This window comes from Scomber scombrus, chromosome 1 (assembly GCF_963691925.1).
Source record: "Scomber scombrus chromosome 1, fScoSco1.1, whole genome shotgun sequence".
NCBI classification, from domain to species: domain Eukaryota; kingdom Metazoa; phylum Chordata; class Actinopteri; order Scombriformes; family Scombridae; genus Scomber; species Scomber scombrus.
Window position 1 is genome coordinate 33,266,771 of NC_084970.1, and position 23,724 is coordinate 33,290,494.

General features: G+C 40.5%; 1 protein-coding gene across 1 annotated transcript in view; it reads right to left on the reverse strand.

Moving 5' to 3' along the window:
- Nucleotides 1-5,183: 5,183 nt before the first annotated feature.
- The window catches only part of samd4a (sterile alpha motif domain containing 4A), a 70,181-nt gene continuing 51,640 nt past the window's right edge, over nt 5,184-23,724 (reverse strand). The window contains 10 exon segments of the mRNA XM_062426720.1: nt 5,184-7,531; nt 12,472-12,505; nt 12,507-12,556; nt 15,550-15,591; nt 15,594-15,675; nt 18,046-18,250; nt 18,722-18,840; nt 20,978-21,063; nt 21,153-21,396; nt 22,173-22,259. Of these exon segments, the coding sequence (XP_062282704.1) occupies nt 7,503-7,531; nt 12,472-12,505; nt 12,507-12,556; nt 15,550-15,591; nt 15,594-15,675; nt 18,046-18,250; nt 18,722-18,840; nt 20,978-21,063; nt 21,153-21,396; nt 22,173-22,259 (978 nt within the window). The 3' untranslated portion in view covers nt 5,184-7,502.

The following is a 23,724-nucleotide window of genomic DNA, read 5'->3' on the forward strand; positions in this document are numbered from 1 at the left end:
TTAACAGAATCTTGAATCACTTTTATGTTTTCTCCACATTCCCAGTCTGTAACGCAACAGACTTTGGGTTTTTATAAGCTTTTCAGTTTAAAAGTGTCTAACCCGAACCAAAATAACCCCAATTACATCACTATGACATCATTTGGGTTATTTTTCAGACTTTGAGATGAATCAGCTGAACTTTATGTGTAAAATCGATGCACTGAGGAGCAATTTATGATAGAGAGGGGAACGATTTCTACATTTACAACTTCATGATCATCATAAAGATGTTTTAATGATTACAGAATCGACCATGTGAGGATTAAAACACTATCAATTTATAATAATATAACACCATATCTTTTTCATTTGGGCTCAATTAAATTAAACAACAGACTTTAACTGATTTGATGCATCCGTATTAATTTGGATTTCAGGCACCATTTGATTAAGACTGAGCTTTTCCAGTCATAAATATTCACATCAATAAATGCATTTACATGTTGGAAACTCATAATTACGATAACTTCAATATGACATGAACGTGACATTAGCTCCAGTATTTGGGCTGACCTTTAACCCCCCTGATCTGCGCTTGAGTCTCTTACAGAACTCTGTGCTCAGTGTTTTTTTCTTAAAGGCAGGTGAGACGTCACACCTGCAAACTTAAGACTGAATTTAGATGCTTAATTTTCATTTTAAAAAGTGCTTTAAACCACTTATTCATTAATTAAAACATAACTTTAGAAGCTGAAGTTAGTTTGAACCCTTTTTTTTTTTTACCTTGGAGACTTCATCACACACACACACAAACACACACTGTAGGAGTTACAACTTTTTTTATGGATAACGGGGGCATGCCAAGTCACAGCATTCTGGTACGTCGCGACAAAATTACAGCAAGACACATTGAAAAAAAAAACACTTGAATGTACAGTATTCACACACACACACACTCACGCTTACACACACACATCCTCACAGTCACTCACACATTTTTTTTTGTACAGACCAGAATAATTCGTAACTTCATATCAGCATTAAGAAGTACCTACAGAGTACAGAAACAACACGCCGCAGGCTTCGTTCACACTGCTCGCCTTCAGGCCGCAATTCAGATTTCATTTTGTGCTTTAGAAGAAAGAAAAAAAAGTTTTAGAAAAGTAACTCAGATCAGACGTGAAGCAGCTTTAATTAAAGAGGTTAAATCACAAAATACAAAGACGTAATTTGTAATTTTCTTAAACTTTGCTGAGAGGTTTTAAATGTACCTCCAGTCATCTGATCACCTGATCACCCTGAGCTCTAAACCGGATGTTGGATTTTGCTTAAAATTGAAAAAAATTCTTCTTCTCCAGTACATTTTTTTTTAAAGTTTTTTATTGGCTGATACTAAGAACAGATCTAATATTAATGTGCTCTGTTTGTCCTAATTTAAAATCTGCACTTCTCTGCATATTTCTACAAGGAACTAAAAATCAATCCTCACATCAGGAAACAATATTACACACAAGGGATTATTGACAGATTATTGTGGTGCCCAAGATTCAGTTTGTGGCTCAATGCAACTGAATAAAGAAGGAATCGTTGAACACTTAAAATTAATTGTCACATCTGGCTGATGGATAGTGTGAAGAAGAACTGCTGCGGTGTTATTACAGTTAAAACAAAAAAGTTATTTGTTAAGAGGTGAAATGAAAAGTCAATTATTCAATTTAACAGAAAATGTGTTATTTTTTTCAAGCAATAATGGTTCCAGCCTCTCAAATGTCAGGATTTACTGTTGCAGTAAACTGAATATTTGGTTTTTTTGACTGTTTGTGAAACAAGAAAAAACGACTTAAAGACGTCCTCTTGTGTTCTGGGGAACTGTGATGGACATGTTTCACTATTTTCTGACCTTAGATCGACCAGTTAATAAATCAGAACTGATGGTTAGTTGCAGCTCTGTGTTTGTCACTGATCAGGTCAGACATGGATTCAATTATCAGAGGATGGATGATTTGATTTTCATTAGAGCTAAAAAAAAACAACCCCCCAACAACCTCATTTTAAAGGATTTAAAGATTTAAACTTAATGTTTAAATTATGTCTGCACTCAGTCGTCAGTTCTGAGAAACATGACGTGGATAATATGGTCACATGGGTCAGATACGGATCAGATTTATGATCGAGGACGTCAGAAAACTGATTAACCCAATGTGGTTTTCTTTATCTGCACTTTAAAAATAACATCTAGAGAAACGAAGGACAAAAACAATCTGAATTGTGGCTTTTTTTTAAAGCTGCAGCGTGAACGTGACTCCACACAGCTGTCGCTAGTTTCATCCTGTAACATTACAGTTTTTAAAGTCCATATAAAACCATTTACATTTGGGGTAAATGTCTCGAGTACAAAAAAGGCACTGCCATTTGTTATTCTAAATATGACTTTCCCAGCCTTGTGCATGCAGTTTTTTAAAATATAAATTACACTTTTTTTTCTCCTCCTTTCAAAAATGTCTCCTTTTTTCTGCATTTTTCCTCACTTTTTTGTCCTTTTTGTGTTTTTTTATTATTAAACATACAATATTCTTTTTTTTTGTCAAATATATACGTAAGCCTGCAGTCAATACAGGACATCGGCTCTTTGATAAAATAAAACTAAATGAAATAAAAGGAGCACAGTCAAGCGGTAAAACTTTGTTACAGAATGGATGCTGCTTAATTTACAAAAAACAAAAAGAAAAACAAAAAGAACGAAAAGTCTTGGCATCCCATATCGACATAAACTGACTAAACTGCAGAATCTATGACAAAAATAAAGATATAAAACAGCATATATGTCTTGACTTAAAGTACATTAAATGATTTTTTTTTTTGGAATATCAAGGCGGTATCTAACTGTTAATACTGCAGTGTGCACAGCGTTAGAAGCACTTCCTGGACACCCACAGAGCTGATATGCATTTAGAAAAATAAAAAATAAAAAAAGCATTTGGTTTGGAGAATAAAATGTGAGTAATGATCCGGACCTCAGAGCTGTAACCCTCCGCTGTCCCGTCGCAGGAGTTTGTTTAAAAAATGTGTTCACGGTCACGTGGACGTCTCGAGAGCTTCGACCCCCGAGAGATGCTGCAAGAAACTGAGAGGTCTGGAGGCTTTCTTTGAATAAAAATTAAACTAAATATCTGTGATCTGTTTTTCATTAATTCTGTATGTCTGGTTCATGTGTTGTTGGTTTTGGTCTTTTCAGGGCCAGGGCTGGGTATCGTTTAAAAATGATGATACCAGCACCAATCCAAGTACCCTTAAAGTGATTCCGATACCAACTGAGTACTTCATTAGATACTCATCACACATTTAGGCCTCTGTCTTTAATCCGGTGTAACAGGCGTGTAGTGTAAACACACTTTAGAGCGTTTAGGTGGCATCTTGGCTGCTGAACTGCTAAGCGCTCTAACTCAAATTCACCACGACTTCACCACCACAGACGGGTTGTAACTGCTGTGGCAGTGGACCAATCACATGTCGCATTAAATCGAAGAACGCTTGCGTTGATTGGCTGTGAGCAAGTCCGTACACATAGTCATATTTTGTAGCTCTGGGTGCAAAAAGGATCGATTGCAGGTATCGTTTGACGGGAGATGTTTCGATACTACTTGGTTTCGATTTATTTCGGTGGAGCTTAAAGGTATCGATGACCGAGCTCTACTCTGGTACATGAATTACGGTGGTAAAACGCCCACTTCAACAACCTCAGACTTCAGATCTCAATGTCAAGGAATCCCAGAATGAACTGGACCCGTCTACTTCCTGACCTCCCAAAACCCTCTTTTAGTTTAGTTTCCCGGCAGCTCGTCCGACGTGAATTTCATGACCGAACACGTGCCGACGCGTCTGTGACTCTGACGCCAAAAGCTTCACATGAAAAAAAAAAAAAGAATCTCAGCATGACACCGATAGATACAAACATGATTATAGATCATCATCATCAACAAAAAACAACAACAACAAAAACAGTCAACAATAGCTATGTTAATATTTGAGATGTACGTATGGTCACCAGCCATAACATGTTAATACATATGGTACTTTAAATAATAATACACCTAAATGAGTAAAAGTATCACCTCTGCAACAAAATTATGAAAAACAAAAAGAATAAATAATTGTATCTACTTTTAAGTACTGATTCATATGGCAGTGACACTGAAAGAGTCTGAATACAATGAGATCCTGACGCCGCCTCTCAGCGAGGGAACGTCAGAACAAAGATGCACTGTGTCGAAGGCGTTAACATCAGTCTCACCCCAACCCTCCCCCCTCCACACGTTCGAAGGGTTCAAATGGGTTCATGTCACATTCACGCTTTGGTGGAAATCTTCTTTTTCGTGCACAAAACATACAGGTGAAGTCAGACCGGCTCTTAAAAAACACTCAAAGTGGCTATAAGAGCTCAAAAAAACAACAAAAAACCTCAAACATTTTCAAAACACGGAGACGAAAATCTGTGTATGCAGCAAAAAAAAAAAAAACTGTAAAAACTAACAACACACATTTTAGCTGTGGTGTGTGTTTGGACTACAGACTGTGTCTGAGTGTGCACAAAGCACAGATCACTGAATCTGAAGACACATTCAACCAAACCTAAGATGACGGCTTGAGCTCCAGATGTGCCTGTCAAAAACAGAATAAAGGCACCATAAGAGAGTTTCTGCATGTTTTAGTCCACTTTAATACAAATTAAACAAACACTGCATGGATTAGTGGATATTTTATAAATGCTATATAGTGTTCTAAATGTTGTAAGCTTCTTAAAAACGTGTAGGTAAAACTTGTTGGTTTCTATCTGCAAATTGAGATCGCAGGAGCTGTGTGCTTTTACTTTAGTCATAACTATTGTTTGGTAATGTAGCTTCTATCACCAAACAAGAATTACACATAAATAAAAAAAGAAAGAAAAAGAGGTATGACATCTACTGTGATGATTTAGTGTTTTCAAAGTTTCTAAAAGTAACATTTTCTTCACAAATTAAATGAATGGAAGCCAGAGTTTAACTAAGGTGTAAAAAACACAATGAATTAAATATAAAGTTAACTGTATGCTTTGGAAATAATATGAAGTTCATGCAAATCATAGTAAATAGACTAAAACATGCACAGACGCTGGTATGGTCCTTTAATTGTGTGATGATGACTCAGCACAAGCTGAAATGACACGAGGAGACAAAGTTTCCTCTGATATCTGACATCAGACATCAGACAAACAGAAATCATCAATCAGGAGCTTTTTTTTGTGTCTCTGCTGCAGGATTCAACATCTGCCAACATCTGTCTGTGTCGTTGATCTGCTCCCGTTTGATCTGACTCAAAAGCACCTGTTTGCTTGAGCCTTGTAATATTTGGATTTTTGTTTTGTTTTAGTGTATCACATTATCATATCAAGTGCAGGATACAAAGGAAGTACTACAGAATTGCAACAAAACTAATAAAAGAAACAAAACAACAAAAAACCAATTAACCCCTGCTGTCATCGATTGGTGCGGAGACACACGTGCTCAGTTGGAAAAAAAGAGGGGGGGGGGTTTTTCCTAACCAGCTTATTTCAATATAAACCTATTCTTATACAGTCTGTACTCCAGACAATAAACTGAGGATAAATATTAAGACACAGAATAACCATGAAATTCAGAATTTAAAATAAAAAAGGAAAAGAAATAATTCCATGTCGGCCTGCACGGACCGAACAGACTCGGAGGACCACGTTACACAGGCGTTCCCTGCAAGACTAGACTTATCTGCGGGCATCATCATCATCATCGTGTGTGTGTGTATCCGTGGTGACTTCAGCGTCTGTCCCGCCTTGACTGCTTCCGGCCAGCAGGTGGAGGTAAAGCGCTAAATGAGACAATCTCTGGGAACAACAACAACTACCCCCTTCATGGATTGACAGCGTGTGATATCTCTGGTGTTGCAATCGTCTCTCTGCAACACGGCGAGTGAACGAGCGAACGAGTGAGGGAGTGAAAAAAACAAATCTACCTCTTTCTTTCTCTTCACACATTTCTCAATCTTCCTTTACCCTCCAAGAAAGAAATATATTTTTTAGTGTGTAACATGCAGCTTAAGCATATCACCCTGCTTTAAAGAAGAAAAAAACTAAACAAAACAATAACTTGAACCCATTATCTGAACATGCAGACAGATCCCACTGATGATACAGCTGTTATTAAATCCTAAATCTCCCATTGTTTACGTGTATAAAAGCCGTCGTTTTCATACATAACTCACCTTGAGTTCGAAGAGTTCATACAGTACATGCTATGGATAAAACAATATGTAACTGACCCCGGTGCTAAATTCACTTCCTGCTTCAACTCACACACACTCACATGAACAGACTCACAAACATGATTAGACATGACATCATCTTCCTTTGCGATTTTCAGCCCCGATCAGAGGTCCGGCCTCTGATGTCTTTCTCCTTTAAACATCCGCTTCCCTTTCCAGTATCACTTCTCAAACACCAGGCTTGATTTCTTTCTCCTTCCTTTATGACTTTCTGCGTCTTTCTTTTCACAGCACGTTCTTCCTCTCACCCTCTCTTTCTCTCTCTACACATCTGCTCTGCCTCCATCTGTCACTCTCTTCTTCTTCTCCTTCTTCTCTTATTCTCGGTAGATTTTAACGCCAACACGTCTTGGCTGTTGGCTGATTAAATAAAGAATAAGCACGTTGGTTTGTAAACTAGTGTGATGGCTACTCATGGGACGTAAAGCTGGTGGGCAGCCGAGGCTTTACAGAATATTACACCGTTCATACCTGAAATTCATGTTTCTGTACCCTTTGAAAGTAGCATCATTATGTAAACAATAAATACATAAAATACAAATTTTTTTTTTGCCACCCAATGTTGAGCGAGATGCCTTGCCGAGCTTTACAAGCGTCCTCGCTGGACACTCGGTCCTCACTGAAAACAGTCAAGGAAATCCTGCGCTTCCTTCGGTGTCGTGTAGCTCTGCTTGTCTCGTCTTGTTTCTGTGTCTGAGGTACTGTTACGGGTTTTTGAAAGGTGCCACGAGCTGTGGTCGACGTGCAGGGACCAGAGGGGTGTCGGAGAGGGAGAGGGCCTCAGTCTCACTGGGCCCTGATCCACAGCCCAGCGTCTCCCTTCTGCTGGGGCTGAGTGGACTGTAGTAATGCTTCTGGCCCCCCCAGGGGGGCGCTGTTCACACACACCGTCCAGGCCATTTTCAATGCTTTTGTCTCTCCTCACCCAGACACAGGTGACTGTGAGCATGCTGGCGTAGCAGGAAGTGTGTTTTTGCGACCCGATGGACGGTGCCAATGTGATAGCTTGTGTTAGCCGTTGGATGATCGGCTCTCTTGTGTTTCTTGGATCCCGCCCGGTCCTTTGGTTGAGCTCTACCATTGGCTACAGGGAGAGGGGACGGGAGGGCCGGTGACCTCGAGGTGACTTATCGTAAGAGAGCCTTGTGAACCTGCGCTGTCCCGCTGCTCTCACTCAGGTCCTCATTTCATATTGTTGATGTGCGGTCGGCTCCGTCTGAGCGGGAAGAGCAGAGGAGAGAAAAAACATGAGGATGTAACTCGTCATCAGTGTCAACACACACAGTACAAACAGTGCGGATGTCGAGTAAAATGATGTTTTCATTTTGTTTGTAACAATGAACAGTGAGGATGTCTGCAGGCTGCTAAAATCAACCCCTCCTGTTTCCCTCCATTTCTCCCAGTCAATGCTGGGTTGTAGGTTGACCCTGAACATAAATAAGCAGTTATTGAAGTCCGACACCGACCTATTTATCCAATTAGCTTGTTCCCTATTAGCCAAATGGATGCAGAGGAAGCATTTACCTTTAATGCTCTCCTCTGACTGGAACAGGCTGCTTATTTCTCTTAAGGTGGATTTATACAGTGATAGCAGCCCCTCCACTAAAAATACATATCAGTATCTATGATTTGAGTCGATATTGAGTGATGGTAAGCTTTATACTACTGGCTAAAACTGGATAAATGCTACATGAAGTAACATGTTGCACTTCTGCTTTGAATTATTACAGGTCAGGAGACTACAGCTGTGCAAAATAGTGTTAACGTTCTTTAATTTGCTGTGTAAGAAAGTGACAATGATGGCAAGCAGAGGTTTGCATTAGAGATGAAAACTAGTCTCACTGCCAGTCTCTTAATAACTAACATATAATCCTTTCTTTATCATGGCTTTACATCTTTTTTGTGCTGCAGAGTGTTTAAACAATGCAAATAAAATCAGATTTTATGATCTTTCTGTGCCACAAGCTATTTGCAACTGAGGCTTGAAGCTTTTTGTGACTCGGCGGGCTGTAAGGGGCCAGGGCGCACACTGTCACGGTGCGGGAACAACACATCTGTCAAAATACTGATAGACGCTTTCGGAGAAAAACAAGCGTCTGACAGCTGTTGCCTCTGGTGTGGCTGGACAGGAAAATGTTATCAAGCTACGCACTCTGACTTTTCTTTTATTCCACATTAACATAAAAGCCTCCATCGTGATACTGAAAGGGTAGATAAATGTCATGAATAGAGCCATACTAAAGTCAATGTTTAGACTAAGTGAATGTACTTAAGTTTAAAGATTACGTGGATTTTGGTACGACTGCAGATTTTTTCACATTATATTTATTCAGCAAAAAAAAAATGTTGAGTGGGAAGAGAAAAAGAAAGAAAAAAACAAAACATCCTGTTGTTTTTGTGATATTTCAGCACCTTTTGTGATGAGTAACTGATTCACACTTAGTCTCAACAACATACACTCACCGTTAAAGTATCCTCTCTGTCTGCTGTTGGGTTAATACTGGTCTTTTTTTGGGCTGCTGATGCTGCTCATTCAGACTTTGTCTTCTTGTTTTACCAAATATACTGGCTGTCCACGTATGATAACAGCAAACAGCAGAGATACTCATCGAATTAACTTTACTGACTTCAGTCACACTAAGAACCATCTGAGAGACCTTCGGTTGCATCGCGGCTTTCTGCACCATCAGCCAAAGTAAAATCACTGTGGATCTCGTTATAATCTCAGTTTTTTTGGGGTAGCAACACTGGGTTTGTCTCCAGGTTCAAACTCCAACCGTCTGCTAACTCTGCCGGCTAAATCAGCTGTTCATAAAACACAACCTGTCATAAGTTCATCCTCTACAACATCCGATCTATCACCAACGAAGCAGCTCTGGTCAACAACTTCATCACGGACCACAAACTTGACATTTTTTTGGTCAAAAATGATTTTCTACAGCAAAATTCAGCAGCTTCACCGGGATTTGTTTGCTCTTTTCTGCCTTGCACAGATCTCTCATGAGAGTATAAAACTATCATCACTCTCTCTACCTGATCATCTTCCTCTGAACTGCCGGCTATTAAACTCTTAATGACACCTACTAATATTCCTCTTCTATATCAAATATTTTCATCACAAATCTCTCGACAGTTTAACCACCCTGAGTGCAATGTCTCCTAATATCATCCTTATTTTGATAATACTGACAATATGTTCACTTTAAGAGTTTAAAGTAATGTTAGATTGCAATGATCTAACACTATATGTCAACTTTTCAGCCCACACAAGGTTATATCTCTGACTTAATTTGTTGTTCAGCATCACTCTATATAACATAACCTCTGCTGAACTGGAGCGAGCTTGTCAGGACAGCGGAGAGAGGATGGTCGGCTGTAGTCTGCCAGCGCTTCAGGACATCTACAGCAGCAGGGTCACTGAACACGATTATAAGTGACCCCTCTCGTCCTGGATATCACCTTTCCCGCCTACTTTCTTCTGGAAGAAGACTACAGGCCATTAAAAGCAGCGAGGCCAGACATGCTGACAGTTTTTTCTCCGAGGCTGTGTCACTTTTTCATCGCACTGGACAGTTTTAATAAACATACTGGACTTTTATATAACGCACTGAGAGATGACCTTTGGCCCTTTTAGAGATGATTTATTATAGATTCACTTTATTTATTCTAATTGTTCATTTACTTATTTTTATGTGTTTAACATTTTTACTCTTTACTCAGGGCTTATGTCTTGTTTATTTATCTAGGTTGTATAATATGTTACATGTCCAAGTTAAATTCCTCATCTGTGTTTCATATTTAATAAAGTGAAATAAAGTGACTCTGAACTGTCAGCTCAAGATTTTAGGTCAGCACCTCGTGACTGAACTTTGGTGCTTTGTTGTTTATTGTATTACTGATCTTATATGATGTAAGGTGAGTTGAGTGCCATGAAAGGCACCATTCAATATAATGTATCATTACTAATATTATTATTATTATTATTAAATAAAACTCATTACCTGCCAAATATCAGCATGTCAACCTTGTCATTGTGAGCATTTATTTAATTACTTATTGTTTAATGTGTTCATTTTATATTTACTTCATCTATTTATGCTTGACTATTGTTTTTATATGTTTTTCTGTGTATATGTGTATGATATTCTGTTAACTTTATTTTGCTTAAATGGTCTATATTGTGTTATAAGAAGCACCTTGTAACTTTGTTATTATGTAGCTCAAAGCCCTGCTATGTTTAAGCATCACAGAGCTACTGGCTTGGCTCTGGTTTTTTTGTATGTTGTCCTCAGTTGTACGTAGTTATATTTGATAAATGTAGGTTCTGCGTCTGTTTCCTTAAACCCATGAACAAGTACTTGTAAATAAAAGTCAAGTATTTATCTTATTGAGTTTCCACTTAAGCAGGAAAGTGGATTATAATGTGAACCAATGCTAAGGTTATGTAACTAAACATGACAAACTTTTCTGTACTCTTATAAATGCACTGTATGATAAATAATCTGTGGAGTTACTTTACAAAATACAGCAGCTGAATATGATCATCAGTCCAGTGGCAGCTTGCTCTCAGTTCTTTTTGTTACACTAGCCTTTCCAAAAATGACCAACTGCCGACTAAATGTCAACATCCGTTTCCTTATACCCATGAAACATTGTGTTTTGGATCTTTTCCTGTCGCTGGTTTTGATTCAGATATCGAGTTATGTTTCGAGTTCACCACAGCTGGATGATGTTTCGCTGCGAGAGGCTAGAAAGATCGAGACTCTGGTTAAAGGAGGAGTTTTTTTTTTTAGTTAGACAAACTCCTTCGTTCTGCTGCCCGGTTCTGCTCGCTGCTTTCCCCACTGCTGACACATACACACAAACACGCACACGCCACATAAAGCAGCACTTGTCCACCGTTCTGTGTGGAGTACTGAGGCCCACTGTCTTCACCTCGGTCGAGTTTTGGGATGGGGGGAGTTGGCACCGATTTTTAACCCAGGCCAAAATTCACTGTACATTAGAATATTTTTTACACACACCAAAGCTGTGCAACCCAGTTCCCTGACTAATTCTGAGTGGTTGAGAATGAAAGCTTAGTGTTGATGGAAAACCAAAACTGAGCCAATTTTAAGTCTGAGTCACAACTCTTGTCATCAGAAACGAATTCACCCGAACCCACAAAATAAAGGAAAAGGCCTCATAAACAAAGACGTAGCGTGACAAAGACATTCATTTAACCAGTTATTGTGACAATCAAAGAACTCAGTGTCTCCCTTTAGCTGTAAATTTGTGCCTGCTGTGTGTTCACGACACTCTGCACCTTCCAGACATCAATATGATTTACAGAGGATACTTTTTACCATTTGCTGATATAATGTTTCATGCTTCAGCTGGTTCAAAGCTATGAAATCAGTGATGTGGCTGACAGAGAGTGAATTTATTAATCACCACACCTGCTAATATATCACCCGGCCCTGTTGCACTTTCCTCTGCTGCACCCATGAACCAAAATAGCAGGTCACACAGCCTTGTAGTCAACTTAACAGTGGCACTAGAGGAAAAGTCAGGGGATCGCCTTCATCCTCTGGGGGCCACGAATGTCTGCACAAAATTTCATGGCAGTTCATCAAGTAGTTGTCGAGATACTTGAGTCTGGACCAAACTGGTGGATCGGCCTACTGAGCTCAACAACGCTGACTTCCCTCGAGATGTGCTGCTAGTTTGGCTGAAAAATGAAAATAAACCACTACAAGTTTGTTTTGAGTTGCACATTGAGTGATTGAGGTAAGTGTGAATCAGTCACTCGCCACAAAGGAACCAAGATAACACAAAAACAACACATATTATGATTATAAACAATATAATGACAGAGAGTTACACTTGTAAAAATGTCTCATTCGTGAAATAAAGGTCGGTATAAAAAGCCACAGAGACCGGCAGCGATGTCAAGCAAATAAAGATATGCAAACCAGGATAATGTGATAATCATGTTTCGAGGGACACATTACCTCTTTTTATTCCACCTACAGTGATACGGGGACTGACAGCAGAGGAGATCAGCATGTCCCTGAACCATATTTTTAATCTCTTGGAACAACTCATGACTCATGTATAATGTTTTCAGACATCAGGACCAATTAAAAACTCTGTGTATGTGTGTGTATGTGTTACCTCCCAAGGCGTGCTCTGTCATACTCAGACACAGAGGACTCAAGGCGATTGTTGATGTCTGGCTCCGTCACTGGTAACTGAAGATCTGAAAGCAACAAAAAAACCCAGTATGAGCAATGTCATCATTTTGAGTATAGTATATATATATTATCACCTCTTCATATTTGAAGATGTATGATGGCATATTAGGGCCATATATGTAAAAAAAACAAAACAAAAAACAAACTGACCTGGAGGAAGGGGGTTAATATTTCAAGAAAAAACTCAGAATTTCTGAGATTAAAGTCGTACATTTAGGAGAAAAAAACTCACAAATTTATGAGAAATACAAATGTCTTTTTCAAAGCCTGGATGCTTAGGATGATATGGTGATTCTTGGCTAAGATAACAAGTATCTCCTTATTGCTAAACCCAACCTGAAAAGTACAATTTTATCAGTTCGTTCAACAGCAGGCATAATGCATGACAAGCGACATCTCTCCACTGTTGCCAATAAAACACCTTTTTTCAACTTGAAAATGTGTTTACATATTTCCTATATTTTCTGTTTGTATCTTAATAAAGAGAACAACAAAGCTAGTGGTGGCCTAAGACTTTAGCACAGTGCTGTTTATGTCACCTCTTTATACTTGAAGATGTGATCGAACATAATCAGATTACAGATTTTAGCTTACAGTGGATCCATGGCTGTAATACGATGAATACACAGTGAACAACAGCTCCTATAGTCGTGTTATAACTGTTATATTACAATTAATGGACACTCATCGCTTAAATTAAACCTCACATGACTTGAAATCCCCCCCATCTCCTTTTTTAACTCTCAGGTGTGACTTGCTGTTGGCTGCCTCTGCTTCAACTGTGAGCAGGGTGGAGACTGTTTTGGAGAGGGGTGGGTTGAGGTTGGATTATATGTGTGTGTTGGAGGAGGAAGGGGGGGTGTATTTGGGCCACAGCACAGCCTAGCAACCTCTTCCAGCCATAGCTAAGTCTTTCACACAGACTGGGCAGTGAAAATCCCTTGTGGGCCGGAGAGAAAAGCTGAGTTAGGCCCAGTTAGTCACAGTCGGCTATTTATAGGCTCCAAATCCCCCCCCCCCCCCCCCCCCCCCCCCCCCCCCCCTCTCCACACACCACCCCTACCGCCCCCTGTACACGCAGAGCGAGACAAACATACACTCAAGTAAACTGTACACACACACACACACACACACACACACACACACACACGGTCCTTCATCCCTTCAATTTCACTGCTGTGTCTCACTTAATAAGTCCCCTTTATCCATCTGGTGACAGAGAAATGTGAAATACATACACAGAGAAGGGTGGAGGTGGAGGGTGGAGATTTTGGGGGGTGGGTGGGGGTTAGCCTTAAAATCACTTATTCTGGCCATGGCCCAGTTATAGTCACCCTTGAGGGTGACTGCTTTATCTGCATGACTCTGCAGAGTTGTCAAAGGAGAGATGGAGGGATGTGAAAGAGGGAGGGAGGGGGAGAGAGACCAGAGAGAGAGAGAGAGAAGTGGGAAAGTTAAGAAAGAGAGTGTGTCAGGGAGAGAAGGAAGGGAGGAAAGTGGGCCAGGAGCCCCGTCCTCACTGCACAAAGAGCCTCATTGTGAGACTCCTCTGACTCTTTCCTCCCTCCCTGCCTCCATCTCTTCCTCTCTCACATACAGTTCTCACCCTCCTGCCCTCCCCCCTTCTGTTTTTTTTTTTTTTTTTGGCCCTCTCTTTTTTTCCTCTTAATTCTAAAAAGAGGACACTTCTGTTGTGTAGAGGAAGTCCGACTTGTGCTATTACTGTCTGCTGTTCCTATAAATCCAGTCAACAGAGGTTTACTACAGGTCATTCTGCTTGACGTCGATGGTTACCGCTACCTGAGTGGGGCTGGGTTGAGTCAAGTCTGAAGGGTTTCAGGTCATAAATTTTTTTTAAAAAGGCTGCTTTAGACAAAAATCACCCTTTCAAGGTTAGAAAATGCCTCCGGGGCAGGGCAAAAGTTAACCCCTCTGTTAACATGTAATCTAATCTTGCATAAAGGCTCATACGGTCAATCATAAAAGCCAATAACTGGGCAATTCTTTTCACAGTATTCTGGGAGAAACAATACACCATTATTGTGCTAAAATATGTTTTCACTTCAATAACAAGGAGAAGATGAATATCACTTGAAGGATAAGTTCCAAGTCTTTTTTCAATTTCAATGTAAGTAAATGAATGGGGGTCAAAATCCACCAACTCTGGTTTTGTGGGAAAAAATATTCAAAACTTTAGCTGAGCAGAAATCTGAGTTAAACCAAATTAAGCGGGTATTTTCCAAGGTTACAGTCTTTTTTAGGAATTTCACTGATTGTGCTCAAAGGAAGAAGAAAGTAAGAGGGCTGCGGCAAAGGAGGAGTAACACCAAACGTTACACTGGTGCTGTGGACTGTGGATTTTGTCCCCCTTCACTTACATTAAAATAGTTTTGAGAAGAGTATGGACAGGAAGTATTATTACAGTCAGAAGTATCCCTTTCAATATAAATAGGATTGTTTTAAGATTGACTTAAAAAAATGTGAACCTTGTGGACTTATTTTACAATGCAAAATAAAATAAAAAACCTAAAGTTCTTCTAAGATACACTTGTTATTTGGTTTGCACTTAGATTCAAACTGAATGAAGCTGCTGCGGTGTGGTGTATGTGCAAGGTGAAGAGACCTTAGAAGAGACTTAATTGAATAGCTCAAAGTACATTAGGAGCCACAGTGGAACATGCAACAGGGACGTTGAAGTTCACTGGGTGCCCCACCATCATTGTAATTTAATATTCATATTTTTTAAATTAGTGAATTAGTTCAAGCCTAATATGGGTCAGAACCTGGACATTATACGCAGATTCTCTCAGGCAAAAATGCAGACACCCAAACATGAGTGTCTTGAGTCAGTGGTCAAGAATAAACCTCATCTGTTTTTCTACCTGTAACCCACTCTGGAAGTCTGAAGTGTAATAATTTTATGCTTCCTCTATAATAAAAAGACAGGAAGGTTGAAGTGTGTGTGCGTGTGTGTGCGTGTCCTCTCTGCGTTTCCTACCGGCTTGCTGGAACATGACCATGGTTTGTGGCGTAGTGTGAACGGCAGGGAGCGGGTCCGCTGCACGGAGCTGTGGGTCGACTGGGCATGCTGTTGCTGCCTCACGGGGTTGGCAAACCACAGACCCTGAAGAGAAAATTTAAACAATGAGATAAAAATCAACTTCTGAACACGCACTTCACCCTTTGGGTATGTGTTGGGATTAGATATGATTAAAAAAAACACTCATCTTTTTCAACATCAAAATCTCGACTGCGGTCGCAGCTTAAGGCTGATCTGTGCACCAATTTTACAGATGATGACTCATTAGTTTTTTGGGATGTCTTGTTATCAGACAGATAAGTAAGATATATACAATTAACCATCCCAGGCTGATCTGTGCACCAATTTTACAGATGATGACTCATTAGTTTTGGGATGTCTTGTTATCAGACAGATAAGTAAGATATATACAATGAACCATCCCTGCTCTCGGGAGTGCAGTAACAATCAGCTTCATTTAACAAAGAAAAGAGTGCTTAGATAACAGTTGTCAGGGTTTATGTTTTGCCAAAATTAAAGATAAAAATCACCTAATCAACCTAAACTTAATTTACTGGTGATATTTAATAATTTTCTGAGGTATTGAGGGTGTATATTAATGCCATCTGTGATACAAAGAAAGTTAAAGACATTATAGCTTGTTTTGAGCACATGCTGCATTCAGATTATATATTCAGTGTTTTTAATTAAATGGTGACAAAATAACAACAAGAAACTAGACTCCTTCATGACCTGTGGATATCCCCATTTTATTGTCGGCTATAATTTGACCCACAAATTTCAAGCTCCTCTTAATTAATGCTCATTGCCTGCATCATCACACACTGCTAAAACTTTCACTGGTCAAATAAGTAAATGTGTAATGTGTGAGCTTAAAGGAAGTTGAGTGTAAGATCAAAGCCGCAGCTTCTTCCAACATTTTCACCCCCCGTGTTTCTGTCTGGATGTCTGGCCCACACCTAATGACAGTCTCAAACGCTCACCACATGAATTCCTCACTGTAACCTGCCTATTATATCCCCCAACACCACTACCTCTCTCTCTATGCCCCCCCCCCCCCTCTCTCTCCTCGTCCTCGCGGCCCTCCAGTTCCACGGGCCAGGGAAAAAACAGGAAATGCCTGTGCACTGTTCTCACTGCCTCTGACTGGCTCTCTCACTCTCTCTCTCTCTCTCTCTTTCTCTCTCTCTGTCATTGCCCCTCCTCCTCCAACACCACAGCTACCTCTCCCAAACTATGACTCACATATTTTCCTCCCACCCTCCCTCTCCTTCTCCCTCTCTCTCTACACATCCACACTACAGTCCCACACAAGAAGGTCCAGCGTCAGGAGGAGGAACCGAGGTATTTCCTCCCATTGTAAAGGATGAAAGTTATGTGGAAGAGAGAGAGGGGGGGGGAGAGAGAGAGAGAGAGAGAGAGAGAGAGAGAGAGAGAGAGAGAGAGAGAGAGAGAGAGAGAGAGAGAGAGAGAGAGAGAGAGAGAGAGAGAGAGAGAGAGCGAGAGAAAGAGGTTTCCAATGAAATGGGTCAGCCCAGACCAAAGAGTGCCAGGATGGGCCTGAAACAGCTCCACATCTCCTCCTGTTTCAGTGTTCGGAGCTGACGCAGGGCCTCTGGTATGTGGGGTGACCTGCCTACAAGTTCCATCCACCTCACTTCATTCGCCAAAACACCACTGCTGCTCCGCTCTCCCTCTCCCCGCATTTTTATGTCATGGAATAAAAAGCCTAATTCAGACAGAATACGTGCTGAAGAAGGAATTCTGTTGCCCAGGTTATTATAAACATCCTGGAATGTATTATTACATATTTGTTCCTCTGTCTAGTCACGTATTTCCAGTCATACACTCACTACAATACCTCGAATTCAGCTGCATATTTTCTTCATTAGAGAACTTAAATCTTCAGACCTTTCAGGAAATAATATGAACTACACCTCTTTGACCACCTCAACTGATACTACATTAAGTAATGACACTAAATATAAAAATAACAACCACTCCCTTTGTATGGAGGTGAATCAAACCACACGTTTTTAAACAGTTTAGAACTGACATAATTAGTTAGTTGATTGTAACTTAAAGTCACAAATAGCAAACATGTGTTTATAATCCATCTTCCCAAATGTGGGGATTAGGACTGCTTACTGGTAGAAGAAACTGTATAATGTAATTTTTCTGTATTGTTTGATATTGTGGTTTAAAGTGTATACTGTGTAGACTATTGTCGGCAGGTTATTTAAGAACTGTTCACCACATATGCTATCGTAATTAAAGTAATTAAAGCTAATAAATAGCAATATTCTTTGGACATTGATATCAACATCATACCTAAGAAATGTTGTGACCTCACTGATTAAACTCTCTTATCTCTCCTTTTTGTCCACCTCCTAATATCACTTCCTGCCCTCCCTGCTGGTTTACTCTCGTCTCTCAAGGCTAGGTTTGACTCACTTGTCTCCCCTGTTTGGGGCCGGTGGGTGTGCTGCTGGAGCTGCGAGGTGTGGGTCCCAGAAGCCCCCCGCTGCCCAGCAGGCTCAGCCTGGCACCAGGCAGGCTCCTGGAGGGCATCTGGAACTGGCGAAGGCTCCTCCTGGCCGCCACGCTGCTCCCAACACAGCTAGAGGTGGGGAGAGAGTTGGACTGGCCGAATCCACGGCTGCAGCAGGAGGAGACAGAAAGTGAGATAGAGGCAAACACTGGTTAAATTCCTGATCTCAGGTAGAGGGAGTGTTAGGAGAAGGAGAAGTTATACATTCACTAAGGCTCAAGAAGGAGCAAGACAGGATAAATGAATACTTCAATCTGAATGTAAAAAAAGTCAGACAGTTTAGTTTAGAAGTGAATCTGTGGCACTAAGAACTACTGACAGAAACATATTTCAGTTTTAGATCAAATTGGGGATTAAATCACTATTCTAATTTGATATTAATCTTAAGTCTAGCGGTGATGATCATTTTACCATGGGTAATGAATATGAAGGAAACACTGTTGATTATTTACAGCCATAAATCAGCGGTCTATTCTCTCTACCTGGATTACTGCTGGTTGTTTAAAGTTCAGTTCAAGGGGTTTAATTTCAGGCAGCACAACCAGAAAAAGAAAGCTATAATATGTCTGTGCGTGTTACCTCCTCTGCGGTCGGTACCCTGCTATGTCAAGGAGGGTTTTCCTAGGAATGGACCGGAACAGCCTCTGGACCTGTTGTTTCCATGACAACAGCCTCTTCTTCTGCGTCTCAGTGAAGGACTGATGGGGAGAGAGGAGTGGAGGAGGGGGGGCAGGGACAGGGACAGGGAGTACATATCAGGGATGAAATGAGGCATCGCTGGTGAAGAACATGTTTTGAGGTGTGCACAAATTTGACCACTTGTGTTCCAATGTACCGACTGTACGTTACCTGTAAGCTAATGATGCTAGTCATAAATGAATCAAGCATGTCTGAGGAGGTGTGTCTGCGTGTTTTTTATTGAACTCAGCCTCTGACTGAACTATGCTATGTTTCATAAGCAGACTGACGAAGCCCTGAAACACTGTCAAGACGTCTTTACATCTGTTCTCGCTGCTTCGGTTCACTTTACATTCTGCCTGAATGCACAGTCGAGATTTTCAGTTTACTGTCTAGCATCAAATTTCAACTTTGCAGTGTTGTACTCCCCGATATCACAAAGCAAATCTAAAGCATGAAACTACACGTTAATACTGACACTGATCTTTGCCTCCGACTTGAGTTTCAGCAAGCCTCTGTATGTATTCATTTATTTATGTAGTGATTCATTGATTCACAGTAGAGGCATCAGAACCATTAAAAAAAAAAGCTTATATAATAATAATGCCATCAGCCATAAATATATATTACATTATTATTAGGTTACAGAAGTTACCTCTATATTATTTGACCAAATTATACTCAAAACTACAACATTAGAGGATAATGTTTTAATAATAATAATGATCTATATTTCAGCAGATATCTGGAGTTATTGGAAATGTCCGATGACTGATATTAATAATTGATATTGATATCAAACCTTAACAGTCCTTGTTAAGCCCTGTAGATATTTAACCAACTTCCATGCTTAAAAATGTACTTAGGTCTGTCGGTCCATGCCTGGTCTCTATTATAAATAGCTCCCTGCAATCTGGTTTGTACCTCAGCTTATTTTAAACATGCAGTTGTTCAGCCTCTTCTGAAAAAAACAATAAACTAACCTTGACCCATCCCTTCCCAAAAACTGTAGGCCTTCATTTAAGCTGCCTTTTATCTCAAACATTTAAGAGGAAGTTGTTGCCAACTGCTCACTGCTGGCCTGACTGCACACAACATTTTAGATAAATTACAGTCTGGTTTCCCTCAGAAGAACTCCACTGAATCAGCTCTGAGAGTTTCCAGTGACGTAATGATGCCTTCTGATGTGGGTGAGCGCTCTGTTTTGTTGCTGCTGGATCTTATGCTGCGTTCACATTGATTGAGGCAGATGGTGGACGGACAACACCTTCTGGACAGCACGGGGAAAAACAAACAAACTGTCCGACGGAGCGGCAGGACGGCAAAACAAAACATGCATGACGATACGTTGCTATGGTGATATTGTGCTGTTTACAAAGAATGGAATAAAATACATTAAATAAAATTATTTGTGTGCATTATTTTATGTGAGATTCTACTAATTAATGTAGCTATAAAATGCAGCTTCTTCTCTTAATATTCTATTGCCAACTTATAATTAATGTTAAATTCCCTCCAAAACATATCAACATGTCAACCATTCATTTCCGGAGTGCCTTGGTAGCCGAGTGGTTACCGCACACACCATATAATCACAGCATCCCTGGTTCAATTCCGGAAAGGGACTTATGTTACAGGTCATTCCTCTCTCTCTCTCTGTGTTTCCTGTCGGCGTCTCTGCCACCTACCATCAAAAATTAAGGCAAAAAAGCCCCCATATTTTAACTTTTGATGGCAACGCCGTCACTTCTCGGGTGGCCTCACCTAATTTTACTGTTCTGCTCTTCTCCACTAAAATGATATCCGGTTTGCCGTCTACCGTCCGCCTCAATCCATGTGAGCACAGCATTAGTGAAGCTTTTGATACTGTAGATCATCCAACTTTTCAATCAGCATCTTCATTAAGCAGTGAGAAGGTGTCTCTGGGAGTGCCCTGGACTGGTTCTCCCCTCATCTCTAGGATGGCAGTTTTTTGTGTGTCCTTTGGTCCCAACATGTCTGAAACTGCTGCTCTTTCCTATGGTGTTCCTCAGGGTTCTGTCTTGGGTCCTATATTATTTGCTTTGTATACTTATGTACGTATGTATGTATTTGTGGTGATCTGTCAAGTTTTTTGTGTGTTGGTGCTGTGTGTATTCCAAAAGGGGGGACGTGTACCTCATGGATAAGGCACTTGTCGATGAGTTGTAGGTAGGAGCTGATGTTGTCCTCGTCTGACCTCGACACCAGCAGCTGGGTGCAAACTGAGGATGGGGTGAAGATGGAAAAGAAAACATTAAAACACCTCTCTTCTAACACACTCTAACAGTATCTCAACTGACATGCAGCTCACCTTTGCCCATGACACGAGTGAACTGGCCAGGTAGATCCCCCTCTGCAATCAGGCTGGTGCCTGACTCAGCTTCCCCTCCGCCTCCTGCCAGGTGGGAGCCAGGTGCGACGCTTTTGCCCTCTGAGGTCAGAAGGGGGCGCTGCAGGGAGGCCTCCTCACCACCACTGAAAGCCTTGATGGGTGTCATGATCATCTGGTGGAGTTCCTGCAGCGGGGCACGCAGATTACTGCCCTCCAACACGTCCTGGTGGCGGTAAAGGCATAGGAGGGAAGCAGATGGAGGGAGGGAAAGTGTTGAAAGGTAAAAAAGGAAGAAGCAGACGGAATGAAGAAATGAACTAGTTAACACTTTTGACACCTATTGTAGTGAAGCTATGTGTATAATAAACCATCTCTGTCACAAAAATTTGAACATAATCACTCAAGAAAGATGCGCTACTTCTGACCTACGTCCCAAATATTCAGACTGATTAATGGAGGAGGTACACACATACATACAGTTTTACTTCACTATTTGCGTCCACGTGCATCATATCAACCTCCCTCCCCACCCTTTTACCCAGCAGCGCTCGTACATGAGTGCTGTGTAAACCCCAAAAATACCAAGCGACAGGTGTCTTGTTTCCGCAAGCCCTACAAATGCAGTGGTAAGAACTTTTAAAAAGAGGCGTCGGTGAAAAGGTTAAGCCTGAATTTAGCAGGCCCAAGATGTCCCTCCTGTGGTTTGCCCTTGAGCGCCATTGTCTTGCGTCGAGGGCTGAATGGAGGGGTTGGGTTGGGGGGTGGTGGTGGATGGGTTTAAATTAGGAGGCCAAAACTCTCCTTCGTGGATTAGGTGTTCCCTTAGCTGCTGTCTAAGATACGTAACACCGACTGAGAATGGCCACCCCCTCTCACTCCCTCTTAGACACACACATACAAGAAAGAGAGGTGGTATCCTCTGCTGTCCACTAAGGCTACAAGCTCAATCATCAGTGACAAAAATGACAAAAGGGATGTTTTTTTTTTATTGTCACTGACCTTTTCCAGGCTGCGTAGGAGGTTCTGCCTCTCTTTGAGCTTCTGAATGCTGATGACAATCTTATGTCTTGCTCCTTTGGTGACTTTCTGTTAGAGAGAGAGAGAGAAAAATAAAAAGGAGCTCTATGTCAAACATTCATACGAGACAGAGAGACAGATACCTATTTCTTCAGATAAAAGAGATGTGTAGAGAAGTTTACAATCACAGAATTAGGTTCAAATGGAGTAGTGGGATGCCTAATTGTATTCTCTTGAGGCAGATGTTTTTTTTGGGAGGGGGGGGAAATGAAACACAGCAGGAGGTGCAGGCAGTGAAGCTGGGAATGGAATATGTAATGTGTTCAGCTGTAGTGGAAAAAGACAGAGAGGCTTAAATCGATTCCAGCTAATAAAGTTTTAGTTGGGGGCTGATAAAACTTCTCAAATGTCCCCTAAAAAACTGATAGTGACAATCCAGATATGAGAAGATTCTTTGTTGCAGTTCAACATATTTTAGTGTAGCTGTGCGTTATATTAGCATCAGAGAGTAAAAAGACTCAGAGACACCTGGAGGAAGTATACGGCTTCCTGGCTGAGCTGTGTTAATTTTAGCTGCATCCTCTGTGTTTAAGAATAGACTCATCAGTGTCTTAAGATGCAGGCTAACACTTATTTATTCTACCATTATCAACTTTTAATGCTAGTTACGTATGTGCATGTCATTGAGTATAATTCAATTCCCTGTGCAATAAGCCGAATGTAGTTGTTTAAACAGAATAACATTAAATTATGAATCCTCTTCTCATTTAATATGAGCACAGAGTGACATCTTGAACAGTTTGACACCACTGATGCCAAAGTTTTGCCTTGCACACAAATGTCAACATCTTAATAAGTCCATTGATATAAGGTGTGTGTGTGAGTGTGTTTGATAAGAAAGCACAAACTTCTTCAATCTTAAGTTGTTATTCTTTTTTTGTAAGTATCACCACATGTTAAATCTCAACTGAATTTTGGATGGAGGGTTTTTCATTTAATGATAGGCTGAATCTTAGCTGAAAGAATCTGTTTTAGATAAGAAGGATTAAATTGTTACACTCGAATGTTTCAGGTTTTAAGAGCTTGAGCTCTTATTACAACTGATCTTCACATCTGTCTCTGATCACAGCCTGACTAATACAAACATAACTTAATGTGAGTGTTATACTTGGTGGTTCATTTATCTACTTATGTGCTGTTTAATCTGATGTTTATTTTTTCTTGCTTTGAAAGACATATCTATCAATACATTGTTTGTGTTGCTAGGGCAACCTAGCTCTAAGTAACCCTTTCCAAATTTCATGACGACCTGCTGCCTCTCCTGAAACCAACCCCAGTGGCATAATGAGACTTTAAAATATCTCTCAGAAGAACTTAGTGTTAGAAATTACAATTTGGAGGAAAAGACTGTTTAAGACATATTCCTCCTTATAACTTACTCGACTGAAGTGTAAGCTTTATTACATGCATAACAATGTCTCTGACCAAGAGTGCCGCGGGTCTCGACGCAATGGCCGACACAAGAGAGGTATAT